This window comes from Oryza sativa, chromosome 10 (assembly GCF_034140825.1).
Source record: "Oryza sativa Japonica Group chromosome 10, ASM3414082v1".
NCBI classification, from domain to species: Eukaryota; Viridiplantae; Streptophyta; class Magnoliopsida; order Poales; family Poaceae; genus Oryza; species Oryza sativa.
The window spans coordinates 1,533,980-1,561,132 of record NC_089044.1 but is presented as its reverse complement, the minus strand read 5'-3'; the positions used below and the strand labels follow the sequence as shown (position 1 = coordinate 1,561,132).

General features: G+C 41.8%; 4 protein-coding genes across 5 annotated transcripts; 1 reads left to right on the top strand and 3 right to left on the bottom strand.

Moving 5' to 3' along the window:
• Positions 1-6,775: 6,775 nt before the first annotated feature.
• LOC4348009 (disease resistance protein RGA5-like) lies at positions 6,776-13,796 on the top strand. Its single transcript, XM_026020940.2, is given in 7 exon segments — positions 6,776-6,901; positions 7,056-7,184; positions 8,494-9,342; positions 11,424-12,361; positions 12,364-12,999; positions 13,002-13,061; positions 13,064-13,796. Coding segments are annotated over 5 exon segments (2,652 nt in total). The 5' UTR covers positions 6,776-6,901; positions 7,056-7,184; positions 8,494-8,503; the 3' UTR covers positions 13,243-13,796.
• Positions 13,797-14,679: 883 nt separating this feature from the next.
• On the bottom strand, positions 14,680-15,567 carry LOC107275543 (probable CCR4-associated factor 1 homolog 11). The gene has a single exon (XM_015758017.1). It carries the CDS (start codon positions 15,565-15,567, stop codon positions 14,680-14,682), a length of 888 nt encoding a protein of 295 aa, XP_015613503.1.
• Positions 15,568-18,837: 3,270 nt separating this feature from the next.
• On the bottom strand, positions 18,838-22,229 carry LOC4348008 (uncharacterized). Of its 2 annotated transcripts, none has more exons than XM_015759012.3 (3): positions 21,986-22,229; positions 20,253-20,598; positions 18,838-20,154 (listed from the first exon to the last, which is right to left on the bottom strand). In XM_015759012.3, the coding sequence occupies exons 1-3, from the start codon at positions 22,073-22,075 to the stop codon at positions 19,028-19,030; spliced, it is 1,563 nt and encodes a 520-aa protein (XP_015614498.1). In that variant the 5' UTR covers positions 22,076-22,229; the 3' UTR covers positions 18,838-19,027. The 2 variants fall into 2 exon arrangements, with proteins under 2 accessions (XP_015614498.1, XP_066160768.1); XM_066304671.1 differs by having other exon boundaries at positions 20,253-20,592.
• A 625-nt stretch (positions 22,230-22,854) lies between these two features.
• LOC4348007 (uncharacterized) lies at positions 22,855-24,491 on the bottom strand. Its single transcript, XM_015758016.2, has 4 exons — positions 24,279-24,491; positions 24,088-24,191; positions 23,214-23,345; positions 22,855-23,102 (listed from the first exon to the last, which is right to left on the bottom strand). Exons 1-4 carry the CDS (start codon positions 24,394-24,396, stop codon positions 23,076-23,078), a joined length of 381 nt encoding a protein of 126 aa, XP_015613502.2. The 5' UTR covers positions 24,397-24,491; the 3' UTR covers positions 22,855-23,075.
• Between the last annotated feature and the right edge of the window lie 2,662 nt (positions 24,492-27,153).

Genomic DNA, 27,153 nt, shown 5'->3' with positions numbered 1-27,153 from the left:
GCGCGGATGGGAGCGCCATAGCTCGAGCTTGCGCTTCCTTCATCGTCCATCCTTCGTTCCCGACATCGTTCCCCACCCGTCGGTGAGCTCCCTGCCTCCTTCCCCTTACCGCACGTTGTGTTGCCACTGCCGTCGTTTTCTCTCTTCTCGCCATCGTCCGGCCACCATCGCCGCCGCGCGCGCCATGCGCTGCCGTTGGCTCCTCCCACTAACCCCCACCCCCGGAGTTCCTTTCCGCCTCCCTAATCCCTTCCTCGGCTGCTGGCCCTCTTCTCTTGCCCTCTTGTCGTGCCGCCTTTCTCCGTTGCTGTCCATCCTCTGTTCCCGGCGACCAAATCCTCCCGGAGTTCGTCGCTACCGCCTCTGCGTCCCATGTCGCCGCCTCCTCCATGTCCCGCGCCACCCACCGCCCGCCGTGTGCGCCGAACGCCTGCCGCCGCTTGACCCGCGAGAGAGAGAGGGAGAGTGAAAGAAAGAGAGTGAGAAGAAAGAAGAGGTGAGATAGTATGATAGGCGGGTCCCACATTTTTTTAATAAATAAAATGCTGACTGGATTGCCACGCGTACGACATGTAGGACAAAACCGCTTCGGATTGGATCGAGAGGGATAATGTCCGGTATTGAAAGTTCAGGGTGAACGATGTCTGGTTTTCGGGTTTAGGGGGTAATTCGATTGGCCGTGATAGTTCGAGAGAATAATTCGTACTTTTTCCAGTCTTTGGTGCTTTAATTTATCCAAACAAGTTCTTAACATATATCGCTTGGCTTAACATAGCCTTTAAACCCATAGAAAACGCTACGTGGATGTGTAACGTCAGCTATGCATGTAAGAACAATAATTTAATAACCAATCAACCCTAATATATATCACAATTAAAGAAAAAGAAAGAAAAACCATAATACAACCATTTTTTCACGTTCAAATCATCAGATTGAATTTACGGTGAATATCACAATTTTTTTAACTAAATTTGTTGAACTTTGATGATCGAATCTTCGGTGTGTATTTAGATGGATTTTTATTCTTTTATAGGTGCATGTAACACCTTTACATTCCATTATCTAAAAAAAAATAAAATGTAACACCTTTACATGGTTTGATACATCATACATGTATAGTACAATATCCATGTAGGTCACAGATTTTCGGTTTTCAACATGGGTACTTTGGTATAGATTTGTGGCACTCTCAACGCTGGCGTGCTGTTTCATCTTTTAATTTGGTCTTCCAATGACATGGAGTGATGACTAGCTAGGCTATATATATACCGTTTCTTTTGGTGACACTATTGTTGTTTCGTGATCTCCAACTCTTCAAGCACCATTAATAAGACTGTCGTCTCCTGTTCTAGCACCGAGTCTATGCACCATACAGTCACGGAGGATTAATTGTTGGCTGCACCAACTTCTCGTCAAACAACTCCAGTCGTCTTTGGCATCCCATTTTGGTTCATTAATTTGCCTAATCTCCCAATCTTGCGCGGTGGCCTTAAGATCTGTAAGCCCAATTTGTCTGGGTTGGTGAGCTCTGAGAGCCTAATTTCATGCGTTTCTAGAATTTTGAATGAACAAAAGTGGTATATTAATAAGGATCTTCGTCTCAATTAATGTTAATTCGTCTCAAGTAAGAGAGAAGTAACATAATCTTGCCTATAATTTATTTTTGGGAGGTGGTGAGTTACCTGGGTGCGAACCCAGGCCAATGGCTTAATTATTAGCTGCTGGCAACTGCTTGCCAGCTGAGCTAAACATGGTTCCCGTGTTTCTAGAATTAATCCATTGTAAAAGAAACTTGTGAATCTACCTGTGGTCGAGTTGTTGAGGAGGAACTCGCCATATTGATTCAGATGAAAGTCTCTCTGGTAATTGAAAGAGCACACACGTGTGAAATTCTTTTTAAATTAGATGTTTATAAAATAAACTCAACCCTTCCTTAACTAGTTAAGACTATACTCTTTTCGGACCGATAATAGATAAAAGTGACGTTAAACTTTAGAATCTTTGATTATAAATTATTTTTAAAATATTTCCCTTTCAAATATGGTGACTACATATATATAGATTAGTTTTAAAAAAATACTTTAATAAAATCGTATATTTATTAACACTTTTATATATATTATAATAGAAAATAATGGTCAAAGTTATTTTTTTAGACCATGCCCTTGTCCAAAACGATAAGTATTATCAACCCGCAAGGATTATATTCACATTTCCAATGACTTCTCATGATAGTTAAGTTACCTTCACACTATTTATTTGATGTTTCTAGTTACGTTAGAAGGAGAGATCAACTATTTGGGTGCAAGTATGCAACCAAATATCTATTTACACGTGCATTAATATTGGTATATCACTAATTTATTCATTAATTGCTTTATCCTATCTTTGTATAAAGTTGACGCACCCTAACTTCTAAAGATCAACATGCAACCATGCCACATCATTACCTACTAGCAGTATTTATATATTTAACCCCATACGAGCATACAATATCATCTATAATTTATTTAATTCTACAAATCAACGTGCAAGTATATCTATCATCATTCATCACATCATTTTCATAATATTTTAATAAACATATCTATAATTTTTTTAATATTTAATATATACTCATCAATATGTTACATATTAAATCACGGGTATTATTTGTTTGTTTTATAATAAGTACCGATAAACCCCCACGTTTTATTATTTTGTTTTCTTTTTACTCCTAGCTTGATTATCGAAAAAATATATTGAAAATTGCTTAGTAATTCTCGCAGCAAAGCGCGGGGAATCACCCTAGTTAATATTATCATGTACCAAAATAATAGATTTTGGCTATGCATTTGCATTACCGAAATTCCTTACGTTCCTAGAAGCAAGCAATATGTTTGAAAGTTTTTAATCACAGTATATTTTTCGTGTGATTATTAAATATCGTTATTGTAACTTAGAGCTCGCTATATGTGCTAATCTTCTATGTAGACATTAATCTGCTATCCATTGTTCGCTAGTTATTACTACTACCGCTGCTTTTGCTCTAATAACGGTCAACATACTTATTTTCTCGGTTATTTTTAGTATATCTATATCTACATCTATACTAATATAAAAAAAAGGAGTTGCATCTTTTGCTAACTGCATCTAAGAAAATGTACACAAGACAACCACATCTCTATCCTCAACCATCCGATTTGCTCATCCAACGGCTGAAAACGGATGTGAGTCCTCTCTCTCTCTCTTACAATGCAAAGGTGAAATCACCGATTCCGCTTCACACCCGTTACACCGCGATCCTCTCCTCCACCCGTTACACCGCCACCACGCCCGCAGTTGTGCTATCCCCACGTGCCCCATGTAATGACACCACCGTGTCATCTTCTCCTCGCGCTACTCCAACTCCAGTCGCTGTGCCTTCTCACGAGTCACGACTACTCGCATGCCCCTGCCGTGGCTGGCAGGTTGCACCACACCAATCCGAATCATGCCCATCCGTACTCCACCCCGCCTCCGTATCCTCCCGCCACAAATTGTTTTGTGACACCTCAAATCAGCTTCACTCTGCCACCCATCTGCCGGAGCCACTTCTCAACACACCCTGGGACGGTCGCGCCTTCAGCTACACTGCAACCACGGTCGATCCCGTCTGGACCCTCCTCCACTCAACCACAGCCGCCACCAATCACTGGCCATGTCACCTCACCGTGTCGCTCATATTTAGGCGCAGAGGACCGTGACTGCAGCGTAGCGGATGGAGGAGTAGAGGCGGGCTCCCGGTGTCAGGTGTCGAGTGCTGGAGGCATTGCCGTCGTCATTGGTGCCCATCCAAGCATGGCGGGACCTCTAGATTGCGGCAACGCTACAGGAGGTGCGGTGACGAAGTCAGCGACCGGTGGTGTAGAGGTAGGGGGGACCAGTGTTAGCCGTGGCTGTGCCAGGGTATAGCCATGGATGCCGCGAGACAACAAGGAGGGTGTTGCCGTCGTCGACGCAAACATCGCCTCCATCTTCCATCAATCAGTCCTCCCCACTGCAACGCCGCACTAGGCGTCGGTCCTCCTCCACTATCACCGCCACCACCGCCATCCACTCTTCAACTGGTGATTCTCCGGTCCTCCCAAGCAGCAAGCACTGCAACTGCAAATGACAACCCCGGCCATCACCACCACTTCGCCACTTCACCACTCCATCGGTGGTCTCTTCGAATATAAACGATTTTTCGTATGTTCACGAGTAAATCCAAGGTTGTGCAGTCCATCTGCTTCTTTGGCTGTAAGATTAATGGTTGCTTTACTTGAAATGCCAACAGATTTTACAAGTTCAGCATTTGCAATATGTGCTTCTATAACTTTCCTTTGGGATCTTAAATAGTGGGCCTGATCTTGAGGAGCAAGAATGTGGATATGTGCAGCTACAAATTCATAAACACGATATAATCAATTTCTGAGACTTATCTTCATACGCGCTTCACAATTGCATCGAGTTTCAGGCCTATTGTAATTGAATGTCTCTTCTCTTTTATCCTCAGCACGTGCTCCTGTTTATTATATAAACAATCGGTTTATTTTATCCCTAGAATGAATGTAATGAAAACAAGTTTGTTTAGTCAATACCTTCACGAGAACAACAAAATGCGCGTTGTTTTATTGTAGAAGAGTTTTTTTACCAAGTGTTGAATGCCTCTTTTGATGCTAAAACCTATCTTGAAAGTGTACTTATTATAAAAGTCATAATCTTCTTGTTCAGATAAAAATTGCATACCTAGCTTCGGTACATGTTCTTGAACGGGACCTATATTTTTTGTATCTATAGTTTCCTGAATGCCCTAATTTTGCGAAAAGTAGCCATAACCGGAAGGAAACAGGTCAATCAGCCAATGACTACAAATCTAATAAATAAAGTTTTGCAATAATACTTTTGTCTATGTTTTGGTTTCTGACAGTTAGCTAAGATTGCATTACAGGTTTCTACTTTAGAGTTTACGACCCACACTCTACTTCACATTTCATTTCTATCATGGGAGATATCAAATAATTGCAGTAATGATTCGAGAAGAGAGAGAGAATAAAAAATGGGCAGCCTAACATTATTCATGTACTTTGTAGTTGAATCCATCAGTAGTGAAAGATATTTTTCTCATAAACAGGGTTGATCGGAAGTTAAAAAACAAGAATGACAAAGAATATAAGTATCATATGTTACTTTTTTTGGTTTGATCATTTAGAGTCTCATCCACTGCTTCAAATTTTGGCATGGATATTGGTGGCTTGATGGTGTATGATCAAGTGAAGATGTGTGAGAAAATTGCCGAGGGTGATGCTTCTGTTGAAGCAGATATATGGCCTATTTGGGAGAGTTTTTAGTAGCTACAGCTTCTCTCAGAATCATAAACTCCCCCAAACAGTCAAGCTTTTAATCCATATTTTGAGAATCTGTAGTTGTAGAATCCAGAAAATGAACTAGAAGCCAGAAGTTGAGAAACCCGATTTTTCCAGATTCTCAGAAGCTGACTACCAACTAGCTGTCTCTCATAATCTTAACCTCCTCCAAATAGGCCCATAGCTAGTTTTGTTGGTGCGAACTAGAAAGAATTTTCCCTCTAAAATACAGTGATATATTGTTAATTACCTGCCGTTAATGATGGGATTCACCTGTTATGGTTGTGGGCCAGGGGGGAAAAAGCTGGGAAACTCTAGGATTGCGCCATGTGTACAGGAGCGTGCCGACGGATCAAGTAAGCAAGCCGCGTCCGTTCAAGTTGCTATGAGAACTGCCAAGCAATCTAATAGACAAAAATTGCGCTGGTGCTAGAAGATTGTATGTCCATAAGTTTATGTAGTTCACATGTGTTTCCTAAGTGGTGAAGATATTCAAATCTATGTCTGTCATCGTAACTACACATGTTCGGGAGGTGAGGTTGGGAACTCACCTCCCACGTACGCAAAACAGAACACTGCATTTTCCTATGATTAATTAAGTATTTATTATTTTTTTGAAAAATAAATTGATATGATTTTTTAAAAAATTTCATATAGAAACCTTTTAAAAAAACGCACCGTTTAGCATATTGAAAAGCGTGCGCACGAAATACGAGAGAGGTGAGTTAGGAAAATTGGGGGAAGAACACAACCAGTTGTACTCCTAAGTCAGTAGTGTAAAACTAACTAATTATATTCATAGAACTTTATTTGCCAGAATTATGGTAGCATGCTATATTAGTTAATCAGGCCCATTTTTCTTATCATGATCCTAGCGAAGATGTTCTTAATATAATAATGTATTGAACTAAATCTCTATTTGCCAGATGACCAGTGATTATTCATTGGTTCTCTATATTCTGTTACTTATATATATATATATATATATATATATATATATATATATATATATATATATATATATATATATATATATATATATCTATATATATATATCTTAATACAAATTTTTTTTTATTGAAGCGAATGCATGAAAGAAGTTTAGATAGCCAATTCTGATTTTACTAACAAAAGATAAAAAGTAGTACAGGTAGGACCAAAGTCAATTAGCCTAACAAAAGGTTTAAAGAGTGAATTAAAAAAAATCATAAGCAGGTGGTGTGTCATTAGCGCGCGTCCCATCCTCTGGTTAAATCTAATCCATTAGATTATACCCGATGTACGGCTCTTTTGTTCCATATGAAAAAAAAAGAATCCCATTTCCTCAGCTTGAACACGAAGAAGCTGCAACTTTTGTTACCGGCGGCTGAACATGGCAATTACAAGCAGGGCCCACACGGGGCTTGACTGACTTTGGCTCTTGACTCCATTTCTCCATTTCTTTCTCTTCCTCCTGCGGCCGTGGGTTCCCCTCTATCTCTCTCTCTTCGTGCAGAGTGGCTTGTGCAGGTCGGGGCGATGGGTCGAGCAGTGAGGTTAGTCTCCCTAATTCGCAGATTCGTTGTAGTGTTCGATTTGAAAGCTCGGAATTGCATGGTCGAATTCGGGAGTTGATCGGGTTCTGGAAGCCCGTGAGTTTGAGTGCAAATTGTATGATTTGTTCTTTTTTTTTCTTCAATTTCTTTGTAGATGAGCTGAGAGGAGGAGTTGGGACTTGGAATTGGACGATCAAATTGAGCAGGAAGGTGCTGTCCAGTTTCATCAGGAAACGACAACAGAGTAGCATTCCCCTTCTCTGCAGTTTCTACTGGTTAATTAGTAAGCACACATCTCATCATCTACCAAAAAAAAAAAAAAAAGAAGAGCAAGCACACATCTAAGTATTTATACAAGACTTGTCTGTACTTAATTTCGTTAGTTGAGGTGTCAAGATTTGATCGTCTAAAAAATGGAAGCATACCCAATTATTGCAGGAGTAGTTTCTATAAGTAGTTGGGATAAGTCCATTTTAAACCCCCAAACTTTTACCTTTGTCTAAAATACATCCCTAAACTATAAAACCGGGTATTTGACACCTCCAATTATCAAAACCGTTTAAATGACCCCCTCGTTTCAGATTAGACGGTTTTAGCCTGCGTGGCAAATGACATGGCATTCAGATTAATTGTTTTTGGGTCCAATCTTCTTTTTTTTTTGACATGCCATTCAAAGTCTTCGGTTGTGCAAATGGAGCGAGGCAACCGGTGATTACGGAGCTAGCTCGCGGACACCGGTTGTGTTGATCCTGTTCTTCGCATCCATCCATTGCCGCTGGTCGCACCGTCCTCGACTTCCGCGTCCATCATCTGGCGTTGCGTTTCCCTCTCTTCCCTCCCTCTACTCACTCACCGCTGAAGAGCACAGTAGAGCCAACCCCCTCGGCCAAGATTGGAGAAGATGGGGAGATGAAGGGGTGGGGACGAGCACGGGGATGAAGGGACAGGGGCCGTGGCGTCGCCGTCGCGGCGGAAACGAAGACGGATGCGCGCTGGTTGTCGCCGGCGAGCTCGAGCTCCTCCTCCCCGAGCGACTCCTCATCCTCAACCAGGCGGCAACGACGCTATGCTGGGATGACTCCTCGTGCGTGTGGCTCCGGCGAGGTCCGCGTCTCCCGCGCGGGGAGAACAGGCTTGTGATTCGTGAGGGAGGCGGCAATGATCTCCTCGACCTCTCGCTACTCCAGGCGCCGCCCCATCAGATGATATCTCGCGTCGTCGCTCGCCGCTCGCCATAGCATCTCCCCCCTCGGCATGGATGTTGATGGATCATCAAGGGGGTGGGGGCGGTGGGTGGGTGGAGCCGTGGAGGGATGGAGGGAGGGAGAATGCCGGGGACGAAGCTGACGGAGGGAGGGAGCTCGCCGGCTTCTCAGCGAGCTTAGGGAAAAAAAGGAGGATTGTTTGACTGGTGAGACCTATACTGACGTGGTGTCCAAAACCAGTCTAAAACAGCTTTAGGGGGTAAAATGTCCGGTTTTGATAGTTGGAGGGTGTCAAATACCTGGTTTTATAGTTTGGGGGTATATTTTAGACAAATATAAAAGTTTGGGGGTGTAAAATGGACTGAGTGGAAATTTCTATGATTGCAGAAATTGAGGCATGGAGGTCACAGCAGGGGCGATGAGAGCTCTCCTCCCCAAGCTTGCTAAGCTGCTCAAGGATGAATACAACCTTGAGAAGCATGTGAGGGAAGGGGTCAAGTCTCTGGAGATAGAGCTCACGATGATGCATGCTGCACTCCGTAAGGTGGCTGAGGTGCCCCTAGACCAGCTAGATGATCAGGTCAAGATCTGGGCATCCAAGGTGAGAGAGATCTCGTACGACATGGAGGATGCCGGTGATGCATTCATGGTACGTGTGGAAGATGACTCCCATAGTGGGCCCAGTACCTTCAAGAACAGAGTCAAGAGGCCTATTAAAAAGATAAGCAAATTGTTCAGAAAGGCAAAGGAGCTCCATCAGATTGCTGATGCCATCAAGGAAGCCCAAGCCCTCGCGCAGCAGATGGCTGGGTTGCGTGAAAGGTACAGCGGACTCGAGCTGCAAAACAGCGGCATGGTTACTAGTACTATTGATCCACGCTTGACAGCATTGTACATCGACGCAACAGATCTTGTTGGTATAGATCACGCTAGGGAGGAACTGATCAAGACATTGACAGAAGGTGAAGATTCATCCAAGCAGCAACTGAAGATTATCTCCATCGTTGGCTTTGGAGGACCGGGCAAGACAACTCTTGCAAGAGCAGTGCATGAGAAAATTGAAGCACAGTTTGATTGTTCGGCTTTTGTTTCTGTCTCTAGGAATCCTGACGTAAGAATGATTTTCAAGAAGATGCTTCATCAATTGGACAAAGTAAAATATGCAAACATCAATGAATCATCAAGGGATGAAATACAGCTCATTGACGAATTGAGAGAATTTCTTCAGGACAAGAGGTACCCATGACCGAACAGAGAACATATACCTTTCTTTACCTTCTAGGATAAGCATAAATGATGATTTCTGCTCAATTGCTTAAGCCGATCCTTTTTTAAAAAAATATATATATCTTTAGCTGCGGGTATTTCATTTCTTTGCTACGCAACATTCTTTTTTTTTTCTCTTTTGTTAAATAATCTCACCATTATTTTGGAGTCTGCATGGATGCATGTCTTTAGTACTGTGTTGGTAATCATTGTATATAAATACATTGTTCTTATAAGTATCTACTCCCTCCAATTCGATAATACTTGTCATTTAGGACAAATGCACGGTCTTCAAAAGACAACTTCGGCCACTATATATATATATATATATATATATATATATATATATATATATATATATATATATATATATATATATATATATATATATATATATATATATATATATATATATATATATATATATATATATATATATATATATATATATTGCACTCGAGCACACATGCACCCACAATCTACACACTATATATAGGTTGCACGAATCTTAGAGCAGGTACATTAGGTACTAACAAAATGTACCATCACATGATGTTTACTTTATACAATATTTTTTACAAGTGCAAAATACCTTGTTGATGTAATTTTTTTTCTTATATGTAAAACATTGAGGTTATCAAATTATCAGATCAAATTTACCTTGTTTATATAAATTACCTTGTTTATATAATTACCTCATTTATGTAGTTTTGGATGGTAGGATATATCATTTTTGCAAGATGATAATTTGGTGATATAATAGATGTAACATTTTCTCATGTTGACTAAATATCATGTTATAAAAAAATAAGGGTTAGAGAAATATCATGCACAAATTTCATATATAATTGTTATTGAAAAAAATATTTGGTAAAAAAATGCAACATACTTATTATATGTGTTGTGTACCAACCTAATCTTTTCTTTTTATAGTAAGAATTCATTTGATCAAGGTTAGGTACATTTTGCAGCACGAATCTTGGAACACATCAACGGTGTAGATTGTGGGTGCATGTGAGCTCAAATGCAAATCTGCATTTTCCTATATATACAACGAATATATGGTTTTATCATTGTATCTTTCAAGATTAATCTATACATATAGTTTCCATGCTTGTAAAGTAAAACATTTTAAAATTTATTTATAGTCAAAGTTCTAAAATTTTGAGTCTTGTCCAAAACAACAAGTATTATGTAACCAGAGGGAGTAGCATTTTTCTCGTCTAGAATCTGACACTTCTTAATTTAATATTCCCTCTGTCCCATTTTAAGTGTAGTTGTGTATTTTCGTGTCCAATGTTTGATCGTCCGTCTTATTTGAAGATTTTTTAAAAAAATACGTCACGCATAAAGTACTATTCATGTTTTATCATAAGTGAAGTGCACCAGCGGTCCTTAAATTTATGTGGGTGTGTCATTTAGGTCCCTGAATTCTCAAAATGCATTTTTGGGTCCCCGAACTTGTCATGGGTGTCATATAGGTCCATCCGCTAACGTGACATGCCACGATAGCGCCTACGTGTCAGTGGGGACCCCACATGTTAGTCATATGTATAAAAATAAAATTAAAAAACTATATTTCTTCTCTTAGGTAAAGAGGAAAAAGATAAAATTTAAAAATATTAATTATAAGGTAGAGAGGAGAAAAATATGTTTTTAAATTTTATTTTTTTCTATGTGAATGCATGTGGGTCCCCACCGACATGTAGGCGTCACCGTGACATGCCACGTTAGCGGATGGACCTATATGACACACAGGACAAGTTCGGGGACCCAAAAATGCATTTTGATAGTTTAGGGACCTAGATGACATACCTATACAAGTTTAGGGACCGTTGGTGCACTTTACTCTTTTATCATCTAATAAAAAAATACTAATCTAAAAATTCAAAAAAGATAACGGTTAAATGTTGGACACAGAAACCCACAAGTGCAATTAAAATGGGCCGGAGGGAGTAACGACTTCCTAACTAGGAAAAACATCAAAGCTACAAATTTTATATATATTTGTTTTCCCTGTTAATGCCAAATTCTCACAAGCTAATATTCAGGTACTTTATCATAATCGATGACTTATGGGACGAGAGAGTATGGGACTATATCAAGTGTGCTTTTCCTAAAGACAATCTTGGCAGTAGGTTAATCATCACGACCCGCAATGTCAATGTATCTAAAGCATGCTGCTCTGCCAATAATGATATAATCTATAAAATGAAACCTCTTTCTGAAGATGACTCCAAGAAACTCTTCTATAAAAGAATATTTCCTCATGGGAATGGATGTCCTTGTGAACTAGAGGAAGTATCCAATGAAATTTTGAAAAAATGTGGCGGTGTGCCATTAGCCATAATTACTATAGCAAGCCTTTTGGCTAATAAGGAGTTACAGACAAAGGATCAATGGTTTACTTTGCACAATTCTATTGGACGTGGACTTACAGAAGGCCGTAATGTTGAAGACATGCAGAAAATATTATCTTTCAGCTATTATGATCTACCTTCACATCTGAAGTCTTGTTTATTGTGTCTGAGTGTATTCCCAGAAGATTATGAGATTAGGAGAAACCGGCTGATATGGAGGTGGATAGCAGAAGGTTTTGTGCAACAAACACAAAATGGTGGTAGCTTATTTGAGCAAGGTGAAAATTACTTTAACGAACTCGTAAATAGAAGCATGATCCAACCCATTGATATCGATGCTGAAGGCAGAGCAAAAGCTTGTCGTGTACATGACATGGTGCTTGATCTCATATGCCACATGTCAAGCCAACAAAACTTCATCACTGTGTTCAATGATATTGGGAATATCACATGTTCACGAAACAAGGTACGCAGGTTATCTCTCCAACATAGCACCACAGAGTGCAATACCCCTTGGTGTACCCTGACTATGCTTCAAGTGAGGTCCTTCACTATGTTTAGTCCTGCAATTAACTTAATGCCATCCCTTTCAAGCTTTAAAATGATAGGAGTATTGGATTTGGAAGGTTGTGACTTCACCTTAGATACCTAGGACTACGAGACACATACATTATAAAATGGAATAGTAAATATGCAGAAAGCCATACCGCCACATATGTTGGTCACGAGCTCTCAGTGCAAATTGGCAAACTAGAGTTTTTGCAGACACTGGACTTAGTTGGATCTCGTATAAACAAGTTGCCTGCCACTATTGTTCAGCTTCGACGTTTGATGTGCCTACGTGTTAGCTTTGACACAAGGCTGCCAGACAAGCTAGGCGAAATGACATCGCTAGAAGAGTTGTCGAGTATCTCAACTAGTAAATGTGTAGACATTGTGAAAGAGCTGCGCCAACTGACCAGACTGAGAGTGCTTGCCATCGAATGGGAAGAAGTGGGTGAGAAGCAGGACAAAGCTTTAGTAGAGTGCCTGGGAAGTTTGCACAGGCTGCAGATCCTGAATATCTACGCATTTGGTGGATGTCTGAATCTGATGCAGGAAGGCTGGATGCCCCCTGTATCTCTCCACAGATTTCTGTCCAAAGGATCTACCGGTTCGTTCTCGACTCTGCCGACATGGATCAACCCATTGCTCCTCATCACCTGTATAGACATGTGGGTTGATCAAGTGCGACCGGGGGATATACAAATCCTTGGAGAACTGGCAGCATAGAGGAGCGTGTAGTGGAGAGATTTGTGGTCAGCACCAACGCCTTCCAACGCGCGACAGAGTGCCATCCATGTTCCCACGAGGAGCCATGCCGAGGGTTAGGTACCTTGAGTTCAGCCTCCGAGCATGGGACAACGACATGGCCATCGGTAATGGTAGCAGTGGTGATCTCGACTTGGCCATGGGACATCTCCCTTCACTGGAGCGTGTGAGCGTTACGCTCTTGGTGCACGAGGTCTGAGGCGTGCAACCGAGGTCCACCCCAACAATCCAACCCTTGTAGTCCGTAGATGGGATGATCGACATATTCGGGAGCAAGAGAATAATCTGGCAGATAAAGAGGATGATCTGCTAGAGGAAGATGACGAAAAGGAGAGCTCACCACCCTCAGTCACGACTGACATGTAGCAGAGCAAGAAGATGGTACTCGAGCTTCGTCTGACGAAGAGAAACAAGAGGAAGACGTATGTACCTTAAAATCCTCCAATAGCAAGCGTGAGCTTCCATTCCATTGTAAAGATCACAGCTGCTAACGCTACATATGATTTCCTTCCCATATGTACTACGTTTTGCTTCTCGTTTCTTTCTATCTTGATTTCAGTCGCCATATGTGCCATGCAGGTATTACTAGTTACATAATTCATTTGTTCAGTCTACGAGTTAGTAGTGTTGCAATGCTTGCTATGATGTGTAAAATGCAGCAGCGCAACGTAGGAGCCAATTTAGAACAACAGAAAAAATGGGAACTCTTTTCAAATACAATTTTTAGTCATCCTTTTTAATTTTACTCCTCAATTATAAGTTTATTCCTTTCCTTCCTTTGGGAAATATGGAATTTCATTCTCCATTTTTTATGCTACTGATGCATTCAGCATGCTCGTGAGTCCGTCTCAGTCTGGAGCACTGCATGAGCGATACATTGTTGAATAAATTAAGTGAAAGTGCTCTGTTTCTGGTACAATTTAGCTAATTCATACATGAAAAACATGTCCTCTTGCAGCTAGCAGGCAGCATCTTCCTCGAGATCGACATTACAATTGACAATATGTCAATGTATGCTGAACTGGCTGTAATTGGATTCGTTTCAAATGATAGAAATCGGATGGATGCATTACATTCATCAGGGGACGACGTCGAGACGAAGCTCACAATCTCCACATATTTTGATATGGTTATTGTTGGATTCATCTACTTTGTATCTGTTCTGTCACTTCAAGTTGCCCAATGTTTTTAGGGTTCATCCTGCGTGTTACTTTACTGGTTTGGAAGGACATAAACTTCAGTTTACTGCTAGAACTCTAGCTAGCTCCTAATGAACATGTTATCCCCTATTTTCCTTTCAATTAAGGAGGATTCTGATGTGATGAATGCTCTTGCCTATCGTTAAGTGCTGTGTTACATCACAGAATTTTGTCATGAGATTCTGTAAAGATATATAAACATAACTGATCTTTATCTATGGCAATGTTCTGCAAGTTCAGTTTTCTGAAACTTAAACTGAAACTTGTGTCCCCAAGATTAGTTTTCATGCCTTTAAACAGTTATAAAGTTTTCTACTAAATCTTTATAGTACACATCGAGATATACATCTGAGATCACAGGTATTACTACCATTGAACATTGATCAAAATTCAGAAAGAACACAAACATTGCGCCATCGCCGGCGGCGAACATGACGTCATTCCAGGCCGTCGATCTTGCCGGCGTGCACGGCGACGTCGTGGTAGGCGAAGAAGAGCCCAGTCATCCTAATGAACACCTGGCTCGCCACCAGGCTCTTCTCGCCGGCCTGCCGGGGCTCCTCCACCGCCGCCGCCGGCGCGCCCAGCACCCTCGCCACCCTCACCAGCCCGCCGCGCAGCTCGACGCCGTCCATCGGCAGCCGCGCCGCCACGTACTTGGCGTCGTACACGACGCCGAGGTGCCCGCGCAGCCGCGACGCGAACCCCTCGGCCGTCTCCGGCAGCGGACGCCCGCCGTCGAGCATCTTGAGGAGGAAGCCGAAGTCGTAGAGGCCGCCGAACGCCACCCAGGTGAGCCGCCCGAGGTTGGCGGCGGACACGATGTCGAACACCCGCAGCGCTTGCCCGAACACCGCCGCGGGGACGCCGCGCGCGCGCAGGTGCTCCAAGTCGACGCCGGCGGCGCGGAGGGCGTCGACGGCGGACTGGCTCACGTCGAAGTCGGAGAAGCCGACCTGCCACGCCATCTCGACGGCGACGGCGGCGCCGCCCGGGCAGGCGATCGCGGTGGCGGGGAGGCGGCCGTGGTGGTCGCAGAGCGTGATGCCGAGCTGGAGCACGTCGAGCTCGTCCACCCTGGACTTGGCGAGCCTGTAGCACCGCTCGTCGGCCTCGCTCTCCCTCTTGTTGCCGCGTCCACCGCCACGGCGGCGGCGGCGGCGCCTCCCGTGGCGCGCCGCGGCGTTGTCGACGGGGTAGTCGGCGTGGATGGTGATGTAAGGGAAGTAGGGCAGGTGGGAGCGGATGGTCAGCATCTCGACGGCGAGGTTGTCCGCTGTCACCCGCCGGATCAACACCTCGCTCACCGGCTGCGTGGCCGACATCGCCGGCGTTGTCGTGGCGGGGATTGCGCGGTGGCCGTAGACGGCGAGGTGCGGGCGGCGCGTGTTTGGCGCGAGTAATGTTATAGGAGGTTGCGCCTAGTCCGAGTGGGACTAGGACACCAGAGTCCTACTCCTTTTTTGGCCAAGAGTAATCTATCGGGCAAACCTAGCTAGGCGACGCGCGTTTCGGCGGGTTAGGTTAACTAGTTACTTTCTCCGTCCTATTTTGAGTTTTTGCTTGTAATATTTAATCACTCGTCTTATTCAAATTTTTTTAAAAATATAAAAAACGAAAAATTATGCTTAATGTAATGTAGATAATAAAGTAAGTCACAAATAAAATAAATAATAATTTCAGAAAATTTTGAATAAGATGAGTGGTCAAACGTTGCAAGTAAAAACTCAAAATCTCTTATATTATGGGACAGAGGGAGTAGTTATTAAGGATAGAATTAAGATAAAATTGTCTTTTATTTATTTTTACTACTCCCTCCATCCCTAAATATTTGAAGTCGTTGACTTTTTTAAACATGTTTGACCATTCATCTCATTCGAAAAATTTAAGTAATTATTAATTCTTTTTCTATCATTTGATTCATTGTTAAATATACTTTTATGTATACATATAGTTTTACATATTTCACAAAAGTTTTTAATAAGACGAATAGTCAAATATATTTTAAAAAGTCAACGGTATTAAATATTTAGGTAATGAGGGAGTAATAGATAGAAAACTTTTAAGTTAGATTTGAAAACTTTCGACTTAAGATTTGAACTTTGAAGTTAAATTTTAAAACTTTCAAATCAAACTTTGAAAATTTTCAACTCGAAATTTAAATTAGTAAGACAAATTTCGAAAATTTTTAACTCAGATTTGAAAACTTTTAACTTTGGTTTGAAAACTTTCAACTCAAATTTGAAACTTTCGATTCCAGATTTGAAAACTTTCAAGTCGAGATTTGAAAACTTTCAACTCAAATTTGAAACCTTTCGACTCCAGATTTGAAAACTTTCAAGTCGAGTTTTGAAAACTTTCAACTCAAATTTGAAACCTTTCGACTCCAGATTTGAAAACTTTCAAGTCGAGATTTGAAAACTTTTAACTTCAGATTTCAAAACTTTCAACTTGAAAAACTTTCAACTCGGATTTGAAAACTTTCAACTTAAAAACTTGAAAACACGTGTGCTTAGATTAAAAAAATCGAAAAGAATGCAAAAAAAATATAGAATATGCGCCGAGGGGAGGGACGATAAAATTTGAGAAAAAAATCGCGCCAAATTAGGAGGGAAAAAATCGTGCCACAAAAAGAGAAAAAACATCAAGGAGAAAAATCGTGAAAAAAATAGAGGACACGTGGTGAAGTGGAGGGCACGCGCTGCGCCAATTAGCAGTTTCGTAGCCTATCAGGTTTAATTAAATTTTAATTCTAAATTTGGATTGAGTAATTTAATCATTTTTTTAGGTAGGAAAATATCTGCTTTACCGTAGAACACTAGTAGTATAATTTTATGGTTATTTGTCAAAGATGATTTGACCACTATTTTAATATGTCATCTCCTAAAGGAGATAAAAATTTGAAAAAGATGACTTTGGAGCATCTTTAAAAGAGACCTTAAATTCAACCCCTAATCAGTCCGAGTGGGATAAAAACACCATAGTCCTACTCGTTTTTTTATTAATTCATGAAGAATAATCTATAAGGCTAATTATTTTGGATTTTAAATTTAGAATGAGTGATCCAATTTTACTAGGTTTTATCGCTTTTAACCCTAAACCCCAATACATGTTTAAATCAAATCACACTCGAGAGTAGTAAGTACGGCCACACAAAACAAGTCATTAACACATAATTAATTAAGTTTTAGTTATTTTAAACATGAAAAATGGGTTTATATAATATTGTATATCAACTTTTATATATAAAGCTTTTACACGAAATAACGTGCTAACGAAAACCGAGATAAAATCTGTAGTTTAATCAGAAATGTACGGGACCTAACTGCAACATAAAAAATCTAATATATGCAAAATCTAAGAATATCAACTGAAAACGGCGTGCAACATCCCTAACAACTCCTCAGTTTCAGCATCAAAGATGCACTATGTGCTACATCAAAGAAACATTGCGTTCATGCGTTGCGTGCAATATCCCTGGCAAAACATCAAGAGGAAATACCAATTTCCCCCTTCCTACATTGCCGTAACTGGAGAAATAACGGCTTAACACGTTGTTTTTTATTGGATGGATAAGGGTAGTAACTACCACATCTATCATTTATTCTCTTTTTATAGAAGCCGGAGAGAGGCTTAACTCAGGATTCATCCTTATTTTCACAAACTGCTTTACAATAGAAAAATGCTACACGTACGTCCGAAATGTCCGACTCCTGTACGACTGCAACATCCGTTCATGGCTTGATCCCCGCGCTGTTTAATCCTCCAACTCATTGAGCCTCACGCCGTTGTCCATTTGCTGTTTTGCCATTTAGTCGTACGTCGGTGGGACAAGAAAGTCGGATGTATAGCAGGGTTCTTTACAATATTGCAGCACCATGGGTTCGCCAGAGAGTTGTGGGTCTTCTATTGATCATAGATATCTAGCGATGCCTAAGTGCATGGTTTATCTTCTGAGAATATATTCTTTCATAGTGATTTGTCATTCACCGTAATTAGTTCTGGACTCTTTTGGAGAATTATTAAATTATTTGATGACCTTGAAATATTTTGCCATTATTCAATGTGCTCATAATAATATTAAGATTTATGTCTACCATGCTTGAATAATTGATATTAACATCATAAGATTTTAAATAAGATTTATATTTTTAGATTCACCTTAGAAACACTTCCATAATGTATAATTTTTTTTGACTGAAAAAGGTAGAGAGGCTCTACCTTATAACCATTTTATTAATGGTAGTCAAGGTGTTACAACAGGAGTACAAATATCGGAAGAGAACTGAAAAAGAAACAACAGCAGGAAGAGGAAGGAATAATGTATAATTCAGAAGTTAAACCACATGAACTTCTAAAATTTGATTATCAAAGATATAAATGTACTTTGAACTAAGCTAGAGCAACAATTTAAAATGGAGTAAATAACTTTATCCTTTTGTAATTTTTAAAAACTTGCACAGAATTCAAAAATGTTGAAAGCTAGCTGGGGCCCAGTACCACATGAAGTAATACAGAATAAGCATTACATACTTGGAAACAAAAGAATGAATCTTGCCAAGCCACAATAAAAGAGAAAGAACGGCATCAAACAGTGTGTGAAGTTTTTTTTCGCTTGTTATTATCTCCACTGATTTAATGATTTTCATACAACAGAACATATAAGCTGGAAAACTGAAGCAAGGAAACACGGCTCCCAGTTCCCACAAAGCTTCACAGCTTCTTGTTGTCCACTGCCCATTAAGCTACTTACAACCGTCACTCATCTAAATCTAAACTTATAACCTAAAAAGGCACAACAAACGGCAGCTGATACATAAGAAGGTCAGGCAAATGGACTGCTCTGGGCTGCAGCGAGAAGAGCTGCTCGGTAGGCTGACACCTTGCTGATCCATCGAAGGTCCTGCAGTTATTTTTAGGGGTCGCCCGGCAGCTGAAGAGCCAGTCCTGGTCACCAACATCTGTATCTTCCATCTGTGTGGGTGATGGTTTCCAGTTCACAAACAAATCTGCAAGCTTCCTCCCTTTCTTCTCAGCCTTGCGGCTTTTCCGGTCAGAGCTGGACTGTTGTGCCTCTGTTACTGGGGATGCTGCTGCCAAGACACTTCCAACAGAACAAGGCTCTTCTTGTGCTTCGGGCACAATCTGTTGCTGCTGCTTGACAACAGGTGGTTCGACATGCGCCTTCGGTTTGTTCAACAAGCCAGGTGGCTCAACACACAACATCTCCGGCTTGCTTAACAAGATAGGTGGATCAGCACACACCTTGGGCTTGTTTAGCAGAGTAGGTCGCCCTGTGTTAAGCTGGCCCCCAAGTAGGGGACCTCCTGTTTCTTTCCTCAACTGAACTTGAGTACTCTCTCTGTTGAACACTTTCGAAAGAGTGATATGGCCAGCTATTTGCATTGCTTTCACAGGTGTAGCTTCAACCTCTTGCATCACCTTTGTGGACGTGGGATTAGCTCTCTGCATTGACTTCACAGGTGCAGCTTCAACCCCTTGCATAACCTTTGTGGGCGCAGGATTAGCTCTTTGCATCACTGCCTTCTCAGATGAAGGCGGATCAACTCTTTGCATCGCAGCAATCGGTGTTGACTTAGTTCTAACTCTCTGCACCATATTGACTCTTTGCATGGACTTTGCATCATGCTGCTGACTGACTTTTCTTGACTCATCCAAACAATTGCCATTCCTTATAGACATGTTCTTCTGTTGGGAGACAACTTGTTTCACCACTGACACTGTGTTGACATGAGGCTGGAACTCTCTCTTCCTATTGGCCATGGACAGATCCATTCCGGTTTCTTTGACTGGTGATTGTTCAGTAACTCTTGGTTTCATTGACATTCCTGTTGTTGCTTCTGGGTCTCTTCTTTGATTTGTAGGTGTAAACTTTACACGAATGTTAACACCTGCAAGGGCACATAATATTAGCATCACATATTGAGAAATATTGCTTATATAAAAAGAGGTTGCAGAAATAAAAAAGAAAAAACAGAAAAATCCTTACCATTTCTGGTTTGACTAGGGCTACTTGACACTTCAGTCCTCAGCCTCTTAGTGCTGTCCAGTGAGCTCTCTGGGGTACAACGCAAAGCCTGACTGTAGGAAGGAGCCTCATGCTCTTCAGAAAGACTGCTCTTCTCCAAATGCTCCATGGTAACATTACAAACTTTTCTTGTCTCCTCGCCAACTATTTCACAGCCTGAGTGCTTTCTCTTCTTATGGCCATGCTTAGAGTGATGATCATCTGTCTCATATTTCTCACCCAGCTGGGCAGCTTTCTTTTGTCTCCTTTTCTCTTTCTTCCTTTCCTTCTTTTCCTTCTTTTGCATCATTTCCCTTTCTTTCTGGAGCTTCAGCCACCAGATTAATCGTCAGTTCCAATTCAGAACAGACGACGGGAATGCAAAGAGGCATGAAAACAATGCACCAATATTGATACTTTTTCTAGCGTATAATCAATAATCCGGACTCAACAGATAAGAAACCAGTCCCCTTTGAATTATCCAACAATGCTTACCTTCAACCTACAAAGTTCACTAGAAGTCTAGAACTGTTTCGCAATGGACTCGTTCTGTTAGTCACCGTGTCAAATACCCTGCTATGTACTTACCAACCAGCACAAAGTACAAACAAGCACCCATTGTACTATCAAATAGAGCAAAATGGCAACAAAATTTGCACACTTCAAACAAACTACAAGACGATCTGGCTAAAATAAACTCCAAGACAAAGGAAAGCAAAACGGAACTGAAATATGATCTCACAATTTCACAAAAACATTAGAGCAAGCCGCAGATGAATAAAGAGCAAGAAACCAACATTTTAAAAGATTTCATTGTTTAAGAGAAAACATCAAACATATGTTGATAAAAAAAATTAAGTCAAGACATTAAACATTGTAAATAAAACATTTAAGGGCGAGGAAAAAAATGGAACCGGAAAACATTGAAAAAAAAAGTCAAGACAGATGGCAGAAAGGTTTTTGACAATGCAAAGTACACAATGGACATTTCCATAAACGGAAGTAACAGAGAAGAGGTCTGTAATTAGAAGCAAACAGCAACAAATTTCACTCTTATTGCCATTTGTGAGTGACTACATCTTGTTGTCACATTTTACCAAAAAGGACATTTATCTTGTATTACAAGATGTTTTCACCTAAGGAGGAAAAACAAAATCATCTTCTGCAATCAACGATAATCAACGACAGTTTCACCCAAATATAGCTGAACTTTTGCCTACCAGAGGCATTTGCATTCCATAATGGAAAACCATAAACCAGCAACAGGCACGGAAGACTTAACTAATTTGCAATCAATCAAGCACAACTTCTCCGCTCAATTTCCAATTTCCTGAACCAATTTTTCTTGAACAGAGAATTTCACCCCAAACAAACAGTTAATCCTGTTCCCCAAATTCTCCCCAAACAGACAGTTAATCCTAATCCCCAAACATAACCCTAATCCTAGTTTGTTCTCAAGAACATGCCACTATAATCCCAATTGAAGCAACCAACAAACAAGAACCCAAAAGCAAGCATGGCCAACAAACAAACAAACAAACAACCAATCACCCGTGCCTGCCTAATTACTAGCGGCGTTGGTCAGATCCTGCTCATAATCCTAATCCTAATCGCAATTAAGAGTCGATGATTCGACAGCGGCGGCGGCCGTAGCACAGCACAAATTCGGGAAAACCGAATCGGACTTTGCTCGACGGGCGAGCGAGCGAACGAACCTTATCGATCCCCGGCTCAACCGCCGCCGCCGCCGCCGAAGACATCGACTCCGCCACGGGGTTACGCGTGTACGGGAAGCACCTCGCCATGTCCCCCCCGCCCTACCGTCAACCAATCCTCCTCCTCCCCACAAAATCTCTCCGGCCTCTCTCTCTCGGTCTCGCCGCCGCCGCCGCAGCTGGGCTAGGGTTTCGCCGGCGAGGCGAGAGAGGAGGAAAGATTCGAGAGGAGGGGATTCGGTTCGGTGGGTGGAGGGGATCGGGTCGAATTTATAGGCGGCGGCGCGGCCCGTACGGAGAAACCGACTCGGACAGTCGGACGCGGTTTCCCATCCTGGCTGGCACGGGCGGGCGAAGCGGGGCCCACCTGTCGGTGGGCGGGCGACGTGGGCCCCACCTAACCAGTGGGTGGGGGTGTTTCGTATGGTGCCGCTCGGGCGCTACGTGGCGACCTTATTGTGGTTTTGGAGGAGGGAAATATCTGGCGCTTTCGTTGGAGAGGCAGGGCCCACTTGTCGGTGAGAAAGAGAATCTGACACGTGGGCCAGAGATCCTGTTAGCTCTATGTTGAATGTGTCTTGACCACAAGGGTTTATTTAGTACACAGCTTCGCTTGAATTTCGTTTAAATTCATTGCCCAGGATTTATAGCTCCTCCAAAATGCTCCGTTTTTCAATGAATTTTGAACAAAATTCATCAAATTTCATGAATTTCGCTCCAAATTCGTCATCTCGCAAGGACTGAATTCACTGGAGAACTCGATTATTGAATTTCGCTGACGAAACTAATTCATGTTAGTGCCAGTTTGACCGAAAACAAATACTGTCAACCCTGCTCAGAACACATCAATTCATTGGAGAACTCAATAATTCAACTGATCAATCACTGCTCTTTAAGATTAATGGCAGAAAATTCTCAGACATAATACTGGGAGCTGACTAAACTGTCTGGCAAAAAACATATAAAAGGAACTTAGAACCACAGGTATCTGCAACACAGAGACACCATCACCAGTCCAGGCCTCCGGCTCCTTGTGAGGCCCTTCACGCCGAAAACGCCATGGTTGAACTTCACCTCATCAGATCACTGATCAGATCAGGAGCTTCTCAATAGCGACCTGCAATGATTCATAAGGTTGAATAGAATTAACAAGCTGTGAAGGAGGTGAATGCAAAAGTTGGGAGGTTTAGCCTCTGAGAGAGGGCGGGGGTGATCCATCGGTCATCACCTTGAGGTTATTGATTGGATCTCTCAAGTTGCTGGCCTCATTGCTGGTCACCGAGCAGGCGATCACGGGCCTCGTCACCCCACATGCACGGCCGAGAGCTTGCTTTGATGGGACAAAGACGTATGGCACATTCTGCACATCGGTACAAATGAGTTCGGTACACCATTGAGGATGAAACTCTTCATGGTTTATGGCCAGTGGGCGTGCGTGTGAAAGTGAGATGCAAGGTCAAGATGTAACAATTCATTCATGATTTTGTATTCAGAAGGAACAATTGAGTGTAATAAGAGCAGTACAGCACCATCAATCAACTAAAAAATGATCCTACCGTATCTTGTAAAATAATGCAGTATAGAAGATACACTAATAATTTGTGGAAGAGTATACTCAACAATCATCAGTCACATTGGCAGAGTCAGGTAATATTGATGTGCTTCAAAAGAAAATATCACAATTTCACATACAAAACAGGGAAAACAAATTATCAACACATAAGTATCTTTTCCAAATTGCAACTAAATGTTCTTGGACAAGCTACTCGTCAGCAATTTGGAAAATTATCAAGGTAGTCTTAAGTCTTATCTATACATAATTGAACCTGAACCGAGTAGATCATGACAAAATAAAGCACAGGGCATCAAAAAAACTATCGGAATATACGCAATGTTGAATAATCAATAATCAAAATTTGTCAGCCAAATAATGCATGCACTGGATTCAGTACTAACAGGTATCAAATCACATTTACTGCCTAAATACTAACGACTCTATCACTTCTTGTGCTGTTTCATCTAAACCCTGCACCCCAAGCAACAGCTATCGAAACCCGCAACAATTAGAAAAAAAAAAAGAAGCATTGAGCAATCTGATGGACCTTGTCCTCGGCGAGGAGGGGAAGGTGGAGAAGGATCTCGAGGGGCTCGGCGTCGGCCGCCATCACCACGAACTCCGCGATCCCTCTGTTGAGCGTCTTCGTCGCTGCAAAAGCACACAAAACTCACACCCTTTTAGCAGCAGCAAGAACATCATAGCAATTCCACCCAAGAACCGAAAGCGAGAACTTACCTTCGTTGGCGCCCTTCTTGAGCTGCTTGTAGTTGGCGGCCTGGCTGACGAGCTCCTGGATCGCCTGCGCCAGCTGCGAGTCGGCGAGCGGGTACGCCTTCGGGTTCACCTCCGCCATCTTCGTCTGTGGCTCGTCGGCGGCGGGGGGTGGGAGGTGGGGTTTGGTCGTCGGCGGCGGAGGGGAAGAGAAGGGGTTAGGTAGGGTTTTATCTCCTCTTTTTATTAGGGCCTCGAGGGTTTAGCGGGCTGGGCTCTCCCAACATGGGATCCGTGGCCCATGGGCTGAGGTTGGTCCGGGTTGGGCCAGGCCAGCCTAGAAATAATGTTGTTCCTTCTATAAAAAAAAAACCCGAATGGCCATTTTGTTGTTGTTATTCTCTAGGAAGGACTTTGGGGAAAAATATTCTACTCCTACAATCCATTCAGGAAAGGAGAATTCGGTTGGGTTACATCAAAAGATCCCGAGTTTAGAGACATCTGCATCTGCATCAATATCAGGTTTTGAATGTAATTGAAGGCCGGGGTTTAACAACATCCTCACCATCAATTGAAATGTGCTTTGCACAAGCATCAACGCATTTTTGCTTTCTCAGTTGGACAGTCTATACACATGTAGATGCAATCTTGTTAGGACTACGTCCAAATCATTCATGTAACAGATCTCCTTTTCTTTCTTCTATCTTGACAAAAATGGCAGCAAAAATTGCCTTCCAGTCAGTCAGCGATTAGCTGGAGTCGCCTGTGTACTTCCATACCATCTAACCTGTTTAGTTTCTCTACAGTAGAAGCTAATGACAGCCATCTTCCTACTGGATTAGCAAAGACAGCCACGTGTGCACTCTCTCCAAGACAAGAAGGAACTCCGTTAAAAAAAAGAATAGAAGAAGGAAGAAGACTGTTCTAAAAAAAACAAGGAAGAAGACAAAAACATTTTGATACTTTATTTTCGATTTATATCTTCATTCAAAGAAAAAATATTTCGCATCTCTCACACTCCTTTTGTCCCCTTTTCACTCTAACCATTCATTCGAGTTGAAAATTTAAGTAAGGATACAGATATCTATATCCGTTTTGTTTTCGGGCCCTAACATTTCTTATATATAGAATTAGCCGATGTGAAAATTTAGATTTTAAATTTTAATTTGAAGTTGATTTTAAAACTTTTTCATTAAAGTTTAAATCCCTTGTATATATAAATTTTTAACTACAAATTATTTTAAATCGTGCGGCGTATTAATATTTAGTGTTTCGCCAAAGGGATAATTGTGCTTTTCAGTCAATTTGGTCCTTTTTTTTAACTTTACTCACTTGACCACCTTTTTAAAAAACGAAGCTGCCGCTTAATTGGCCAAATTCTAACCACAACGTTACATATGCATTCAAAAAATATAAAGTTTTCGGGTTACACCCGAGTGTACATGAACCTACAGGGTCGCGCGCTTAATGGGCCGGAATAAGGGGATTGGACGTAGATCCAATATGAGCTTAATTCGGATAGGGATCCGAATAGGAGTCCTTTGGGCCTTGGAGGGCCGAGTCATGGATCCTATATATTCGTGAGGGGTGTGACCGGTGGTGTGATTGCATCACGTGAGAAACCCTAGCCGCCACTCCTCTCCCCGAGCAAAACCCTATCCGCGCGCGGACGCTAGCACGTCTGCGCGTGGTGTTCCATCCCTGTACGTGTGGATACCGGTATAGGTGCCGCTGGTTTGCGGTGCTGATCGGTGTGAGAGCACGGCGAGGAGAATGCACGAGGAGGAGAACGTCGAGCTGCTGCGATCGACTACTTCCTCTACACCGACGCACGCTACATCCCAGACGTTCCTTCGGCTACTTAGCACTTACTTCCACTGCACAACACGTCGAGTGGTAACGATATATGATCTAATACTTGCATGGTCCCTGTTTTACGTGGTAGAAAATTTTTGTTTTATGCTATCGTAGCCTACGCATATCCCTACAGCTCAAACCTAAGTTTCGGAAGAATCTACCCATTGTGCGCTCGATGCCCCCAAAAATATTAGGCAATCAAATTTGCCAGTTGACTAACGAGTGAAACATCAAGTTATACTAGAAAAGATGCTCGTGCGTTGCAACGGGTAGATTCAATTTAATTTGTACATGTGTGTCAGTGGATAAATAATCACAGCCCATTATTTCGTTTATTCATGTGCTTATCTGAATCACTTATTACCAAATAAAATACTATTTATGTGCTAATCTTTTATATACATGTTGTTAGCGACTAAAAACAAATGATGTAAAATAAAGTACGATAAAAAACCAAAAAGTCGAATTCAAGATTAAGTTCTAAAATTTAAATTTTGGTTTATAGTAATAAGTATAAGCCAAACAATGAAGCCTTCAAACATGAGTTTGATTTGTCGTCCAGCTTTATCTCAAGTCGGGCAGGAGTTGATGACGGACGGATTCAGCAACTTTGATCATCCTTTATTTTAGCTGGCACGTTATTTTAGAAAGTAAAACTAATTCTTACGTACGAGCATGTGTGGAGACTGACTTAAAATTATGCTAACATGTTCCAGAAATCGTGTGATGTAATACGAATAGAATCAGATGATCTAGGCAACGACGTACATGATATCCACACGGACTCTGCGAGTTTCATTTGCTTGGTATCGACATCACACGAACTCTCTTTCACAGTTCGCTCACGAGTCGTGACTTTGCAATGAATGTTACACGTTACGGGAATCGGATACGGACAACGTCCCATAGTTTTAACAAAAACATCTTCAATCTTTAAATCATGAGCGAGGGCGGCGCTATCCCAATCGGACATGCGGCAAGGGCAAATCGCGCGTGAGAGCGTCGCGGGCCCAATTGGGCATGCGGAAAATCGTGTGCGCGA

What these genes read in the sequence shown, in the direction of transcription:
- LOC107275543 (XM_015758017.1), bottom strand. Translation starts at nt 15,567, where the DNA reads ATGTCGGCCACGCAGCCGGTGAGCGAGGTGTTGATCCGGCGGGTGACA.
- LOC4348008 (XM_015759012.3), bottom strand. Translation starts at nt 22,075, where the DNA reads ATGGCGAGGTGCTTCCCGTACACGCGTAACCCCGTGGCGGAGTCGATG. An exon ending in TTGAGCCGGGGATCGATAAG is followed by an intron (nt 20,599 to 21,985) that starts GTTCGTTCGCTC and finishes TGGTGGCTGAAG; the next exon opens with CTCCAGAAAGAAAGGGAAAT. An exon ending in CCCTAGTCAAACCAGAAATG is followed by an intron (nt 20,155 to 20,252) that starts GTAAGGATTTTT and finishes GTGCCCTTGCAG; the next exon opens with GTGTTAACATTCGTGTAAAG.
- LOC4348007 (XM_015758016.2), bottom strand. Translation starts at nt 24,396, where the DNA reads ATGGCGGAGGTGAACCCGAAGGCGTACCCGCTCGCCGACTCGCAGCTG. An exon ending in CAAGAAGGGCGCCAACGAAG is followed by an intron (nt 24,192 to 24,278) that starts GTAAGTTCTCGC and finishes GTGCTTTTGCAG; the next exon opens with CGACGAAGACGCTCAACAGA. An exon ending in ATCCAATCAATAACCTCAAG is followed by an intron (nt 23,103 to 23,213) that starts GTGATGACCGAT and finishes GAATCATTGCAG; the next exon opens with GTCGCTATTGAGAAGCTCCT.